This window comes from Arabidopsis thaliana (assembly GCF_000001735.4).
Source record: "Arabidopsis thaliana chromosome 1 sequence".
NCBI lineage: Eukaryota > Viridiplantae > Streptophyta > Magnoliopsida > Brassicales > Brassicaceae > Arabidopsis > Arabidopsis thaliana.
In genome coordinates this window covers 14,538,722-14,545,721 of record NC_003070.9, presented here as the reverse complement: position 1 = coordinate 14,545,721, position 7,000 = coordinate 14,538,722, and the positions used below count along the sequence as shown (strand labels likewise).

The following is a 7,000-nucleotide window of genomic DNA, read 5'->3' as shown; positions in this document are numbered from 1 at the left end:
TTATATTGTTGGAATCGAATATGACTAGATGTCATGTGTATGATTGAGTATAAGAACTAGAATCGCAACCGGATCTTAAAAGCCGAACTAATGTTTCCTTGTTAGAAGATACAAAGCCAAAGACTCATATGGGCTTCAACTACACCATCAAAGCTTTGAGAAGCAAGAAGAAACTTGATAGTATTTTGGATTCAAATATGACTAGATGGCATGTGTATGATTGAGTATAAGAACTGGAACTGAAATCGGATCTTAAAAGCCTATGTAGTGTTTCCATGTTAGAAGATACAAAGCGAAAGACAAATAAGAACTATGGCAACACGAGCAAAGCTTCGAGAACCAAGAATAAGCCTTTTTAGTGTTTTGGAATCAAATATGACTATATATCATGTCTATGATTGAGTATAAGAACTAGAACTGCAAATGGATCTTAAAAGCCTAAGTAGTGTTTCCTTGTTAAAAGATACAAATTTAAAGACTCATACGGACTTCAGCTACACCATCAAAACTTCTAGAAGCAAGAAGAAGCTTGATTAGTCTTTTGGAGTCAAATATGACTAGATTGCATGCGTATGATTGAGTATAAGAACTAGAACCGCAAGCGGATCTAAAAAGCCTAAGTAGTGTTTCCTTGTTTGTAGATACAAAGCCAAAGAATCATACGGACTTTGCTACAAAATCAAAGCTTTGAACAACAAGAAGAGGCTTGGTTCATGATTTGGAGTCAAATATGACTTGTGTCATCTGTATGATTGAGTATAAAAACTAGAATCGAAATGAGATCTTAAAAGCCTAATTAGTGTTTTCTTGTTAGAAGATACAACGTTAACGTCTTAATAGGACTTCGGCTACACCATCAAAGCTTTAAGAATCAAGAAGAAGCTTGTTTCGTGTTTTGGAGTCAAATATGACTTGACGTCATGTGTATGATTAAGTATAAGACATAGAACCGCAACCGGATCATGAAAGCCTAAGTAGTGTTTCCTTGTTAGAAGATAGAAAGCCAAAGACTCATACGGACTTCGGCTACACAATCAAAGCTATGAGAAGCAAGAAGAAGCTTTGTTAGATTTTTGTAGTCAAATATGACTAGATGTCATGTGTATGATTGAGTATAAGAACTAGAATCGCAACCGGATCTTAAAAGCCCAAGTAATGTTTCCTTCTTAGAAGATAGAAAGCCAAAGACTCATATGGACTTCAACTACACCATCAAAGCGTTGAGAACCAAGAAGAAGCTTGGTTAGTGTTTTGGAGTCAAATATGACTAAATGTCATGTGTATGATTGAGTATAAGAACTAGAAGCGCAACCGAATCGTAAAAGCCTAATAGTTTTTTCTTGTTAGAAGATGCAAAGCCAATGACTCATACGGACTTCTGCTACACCATCAAAGCTTTGAGAAGCACGAAGAAGCTTGGTTAGTGTTTTCGAGTCAAATATGACTAGATGTCATGTGTATGATTGAGTATAAGAACTAGAACCGCAACTGAATCGTAAAAGCATAAGTAGTGTTTCCTTGTTAGAAGATGCAAAGCCAAAGCCTCATACGGACTTCGGCTACACCATCAAAGTTTTGAGAAGCAGGAAGAAGCTTGGTTAGTTTTCTAGTCAAATATGACAAGATGTCTTGTGTATGATTGAGTATAAGACTTAGAATCGCAACATGATCTTAAAAGCCTAGTGTTTCCTTGTTAGAAGATACAAAGCCAAATATTCATACAGATTTCGGCTACGCCATCAAAGCTTGGAGAAGCAAGAAGAAACTTGTTAGTGTATTGGAGTCAAATATGACTAGATAGTATGTGTATAATTGCGTATAAGAACTAGAACCGAAACCGGATCTTAAATACCTATGTAATGTTTCCATGTTAGAAGATACAAATCGAACGACAAATAAGAACTATGGCAACACGAGCAAAGCTTCAAGAACCAAGAAGAAGCCTTTTTAGTGTTTTGGAGTAAAATATGACTAGATATCATGTTTATGATTTAGAATAAGAACTAGAACCGCAACTGGATCTTAAAAGCCTAAGTAGTGTTGACTTGTTAGAAGATACCAATTCAAAGACTCATACTGACTTCAGCTACACCATCAAAGCTTCGAGAAGCAAGAAGAAGCTTGGTTAGTGTTTTATAATCAAATATGACTAGATTGCAACTGGACCTTAAAAGCCTTAGTAGTGTTTGCTTGTTACAAGATACAAAGTCAAAGACTCGTACGGTCTTTGACTACACCATTAAAGCTTTTAGAAGCAAGAAGAAGCTTGGTTTGTGGTTTGGAGTCAAAAATGACTTGATGTCATGTGGATGATTAAGTATAAGACTTAGAACCGCAACCGAAAGCCAAAGTAGTGTTTCCTTGTTAGAAGATAGAAAGCCCAAGACTCATACGGACTTCGGCTACACCTTCAAAGCTATGAGAAGCAAAAAGAAGCTTTGTTAGATTGTTGGAGTCAAATATGACTAGATGTCATGTGTATGAATGAGTATATGATGCAGCGCATCTTAAGAGTTCATGGGCTTCTCGTCTACGTATCATGGGCTTCACGTATATGAGAATCCTTTAGAATGTTCAATTACGTTTTCTCCTTTTTCTTAGGTTATTAGGATAATACTAAATCTTCGATATGATTAGCTTTAGAGTATTCGTTGTTATCTCTTTATTCCCTAAAAGTAGCCTTCATTCATCATCGTTGTAATCACGCTTTAGATAATAAAATTCAGTTTACATTAAAGAGCTTCTTAACCCTGAGGAGAGGATCCTCATCCCTTTGTTGCTTTCTCGATCATTATCATCGAGATAAGTAAGATCCAAGCTCGAGTTTGTTGTTTCCTGGAGATCTCAAACCCCTGCTTGTTACTTTGCTTCCGCCTCTCTATCAGTTGGTATCAGATTCTAGTTTTTCTTGGCTTGAAATTTGAATCAACAATGCCTCCAAAGAACGAAAACGTTGGCGACAAGTTTCCGGACCCAACCATCAATTGGATCGAGTTTCGCGATACTCTTCTCGCCTCTCAGACTGCGTTGCAGGCTTCAATTCGTGAGCTTAGTCAAGCGTTAATCAGACATCTTGATGCAGCTAACCCGCCTCCAGCAGCAGTCGCCGTGGCTCCACGACAACAAGACGCTGTTCAGATCGTCGCAGAGCACAACCAACCTCGTGACCAGCTGCCTAATCAATTAGTGTTAGCCAATCCAAACCAACACGATTTTCTGCCGGCTAGACACCAGGAACAGATGTTTCAAGACACACGTTGGGAAACAAGGTTCAAAGTCGACATTCCAGAATTTCAAGGCTGTATCCGGGGAGATGCACTACTTGATTGGCTTGTGGCTGTAGAGGAAACATTGGATTTCAAGTGTGTACCTGCTGAGAGACGAGTATCGTTGGTGGCTACACGATTCCGTGGACATGCAGCTTCTTGGTGGCAGCAATTCAAGACGTTTAGGGCACGTACGAGTAAAGCACCTATTCGCTCTTGGGAAAAATTGAAGAAGAAACTCAGAGACACTTTTCTTCCTCACAATTACGATCGCACGATGTATAATCGCCTGCAAAATCTGAGACAAGGGTCTAGAACTGTAGACGATTACGCAGAAGAATTTTATCTTCTTGTTACAAGTAATGACATCTATGACAGTGAGGTACAATTGGTCTCACACTTCATAGGAGTACTGCGAACTCAACTCCAAAACGCGTTATCACTATTCGATCCTTCCACTGTGGCGGAGGCTCACAGACGCGCATCTTCTTTTGAGCAACAGTTTTGCTCTCAAACAAACTCTATCTTTCCACGTTCACGACCATCTGAGACTAAATCAAATTCAGCTGGTTTTGGTCATCGTAAAGATACAGAACAAAGTAGCCTTAACACCACTCGTGTCACTGCAAAAGAAGAAGATCCACAGCCCCAAATACGACGATCGACCCGCCCGAATGCCTTACGTTGCTATGCTTGTGGGGAACTTGGTCACAGACAAACAGCGTGTCCAAACCAAACAGCGTGTCCAAACCAAACAGAGGAAGCGTTTATTGAAACGCATAACACCAAGGGTGATGAAGGTCATATGTTGGTAGCACGATTTTTCGGTCTCACTCCACAGCATCGTGAAAAACATTGGCTTCGCACTAACATTTTTCGTTCTACTTGCACAATCAAAGGCCGAGTCTGCACTTTTGTTATTGATTCGGGAAGTTGCCGTAATGTAATTGCCGAGGAAGCTGTGCGAAAGCTGGGCTTACCATTTGAAGAACATCCAACACCATATGCAATGACTTGGTTGCAGGATGGCGTTTCGTTCCGCGTTTCACGTCGAGTCCTAGTTTCTTTCTCCATAGGGCAATTCTACAAGGACCGCACTTATTTCGATGTTACACCTATGAATGTCACTCACCTCATCTTGGGACGACCTTGGGAGTATGATCGAAAGATTATGCATGATGGGGCTGCGAATACATATGAATTTATCTGGGAAACTCATAAGATTGTGCTGCTTCCATCTCCAGACACACCGCTTTCTCCCAATCCGTCACCTCCACCGGCACGCAAGCCAACTCTCATGCCCCATGTAACTTCGACAGGCCATGTACACACTCCCATGTTGTGTTCATTTTTGTGTTTGAGAAAGAGCTGCAAAGTGAAGGATTTGCATTAGCAGTGTTACCATCAATTACAGCGACTACATCCACCGTAGCTCACACCATATTCGATAACGTAATTCAAGAATTTGCAGACGTGTTTCCGCAAGAGTTACCAGGAGCTACCACCACTCAAGATATTCAACATCACATAGATCTTGTGCCCGGTGCAACGCTACCAAACCGACCACACTATTGCATGAGTCCGCAAGAACATGACGAGTTGCGCCGACAAGTTGAAGAACTTCTAGCAAAAGGTCATATTAAAGAAAGCCTCAGTCCTTGCGTTGTACCTGCCCTTCTCATTCCAAAGAAAGACGGAACGTGGCGTATGTGTGTAGATAGTCGAGCTATCAACAAAATTACGGTGCGCTATCGCTTCCCCATACCACGACTTGATGACCTATTGGACCAAATCGGCAAGGCATCTCTCTTTTCAAAGATTGATCTAAAAAGCGGGAACCATCAAATTCGGATTCGACCGGGAGATGAGTGGAAAACCGCCTTCAAAACACGAGAAGGACTTTTTGAATGGCTTGTCATGCCCTTTGGCCTCACCAACGCCCCAAGTACGTTCATGCGCGTCATGAATCAAGTACTTTCATCGGGAAATTCGTGGTTGTGTATTTTGATGATATTCTCATCTTCAGCTCGTCACATGAGGAACACGAGAACCACATCCAAGCTGTTCTAGCAATTTACGGAAGGAGAAGTTGTTTGCAGCTCGCCATAAATACGAGTTTGGTGTCTCACAGGTTCTTTTTTTGGGCTATGTCATATCGGATAAGGGATTATCAGTCGATGAAACAAATATTGAAGCAGTTCGCTCTTGGCCGGTTCACAAACAGTAACCGAGGTACGCAGCTTCCACGAATTAGCCTCTTTCTATTGCCGGTTTGTTCATCACTTCAGCAGCATTGTAGCACCAATCACGAGTTGCATTAAGGATGGCAAGGTCACATGGACGAAAGAAGCGGATGAAGCGTTTACACTTATCAAGCACAAGTTAACGACAGCGCCAATCTTGGTTCTTCTCGGACTTATACTCTACAGACACCTTCTTCTCTCGGATATTAAGCGACGTCGAGAATGAGTTAAACGATGAATATACACTATAAAACGGATTCCTCTTCAAAGGTTTGCGGCTTTGTGTTCCAGATTGCAGCCTCCGACTTCAGATTATTTGTGAATTACATAATGAAGGCCACGTAGGGCGTGACAGGACATTGCAGCTCGTCACAACATCTTATTTTTGGCCTTCACTGCGCCGTGACGTCGAACGTTTTGTGGAACGTTCCCGGATCTGCCAACTTGCCAAAGGAAAAACCCTCCAATGCGGGCCTCTATCTTCCTCTCCCTATTCCCACGCAGCCATGGACCGATGTTAGTATGGACTTCGTTTTGGGACTCCCTCGTACTCAACGCGGGAACGACTCTATCTTTGTGGTGGTGGATCGCTTCTCCAAAATGGCTCATTTTATTCCTTGTAAGAAAACGACAGATGCTGTTACGGTAGCCTTACTCTTCTTTCGAGAAATTTATCGTTTACATGGTTTGCCTACTTCTATTGTGTGTGACCGAGATACTCGATTCGTGAGTCATTTTTGGCGATCTTTGTGGAAGTTACTTTGCACTAGCTTGGATATGAGTACTGCTTATCATCCTCAGTCGGATGGTCAAACCGAAGTTAGCAATCGAGCTCTTGGAGATCTTCTTCGATGTTTAGTTGGAGATAACATTAAGAGCTGAGACGTTAAGCTATGTCAAGCCGAGTTTGCACACAATCATGCTTTTTACCGAAGTGTTGGATGCTCTCCGTTTTGTGTGGTGTACGGTTTTGTCCCACGTGCACCTTTGGATTTGACAACTCTCCCTGATAAAACTCGCATGCATGGTAATGCTGTGGACTTTGTTGAAGAGTTGCAGAAAGTTCACAAGGATGCACACAGTAATTTGGAAGCCGCGACGACCAAGTACAAGAATGCAGCTGATCATAAGCGTCGGGAATTGCTTTTTAATCCTGGAGATTTGGTGTGGGTAGTGCTCTCCCGTGAACGTTTCCCACCTCATGAGTACAATTAACTCAAGTCCCGCAAGATTGGTCCACTTGAAGTCTTGGAACGCATCAATGAGAATGCGTACAGAGTCAACTTTCCTCCCCATTTACGGACGTCCAATGTGTTCAACGTGAAGTACCTCTCTCCGTTTCGTGGTGACAATGAGGTGGTTGATTCAGGGTCGAATCCTCTCCCACCCGAGGGGACCTGATGCAGCGCATCTTAAGAGTTCATGGGCTTCTCGTCTACGTATCATGGGCTTCACGTATATGAGAATCGTTTAGAATGTTCTATTACATTT

General features: G+C 41.8%; 1 protein-coding gene and 1 pseudogene across 2 annotated transcripts; both read left to right on the top strand.

Moving 5' to 3' along the window:
* Positions 1-1,193: 1,193 nt before the first annotated feature.
* Positions 1,194-2,445, top strand: AT1G38790 (uncharacterized protein; the record flags this gene model as incomplete). Its single annotated transcript, NM_103377.1, has 6 exons — positions 1,194-1,242; positions 1,351-1,419; positions 1,529-1,597; positions 2,002-2,124; positions 2,201-2,269; positions 2,372-2,445. The coding sequence occupies 6 exons, from the start codon at positions 1,194-1,196 to the stop codon at positions 2,443-2,445; spliced, it is 453 nt and encodes a 150-aa protein (NP_174917.1).
* A 486-nt stretch (positions 2,446-2,931) lies between these two features.
* AT1G38710 lies at positions 2,932-6,983 on the top strand (annotated as a pseudogene; the record flags this gene model as incomplete). The annotated part of the gene is made up of 1 exon: positions 2,932-6,983.
* Between the last annotated feature and the right edge of the window lie 17 nt (positions 6,984-7,000).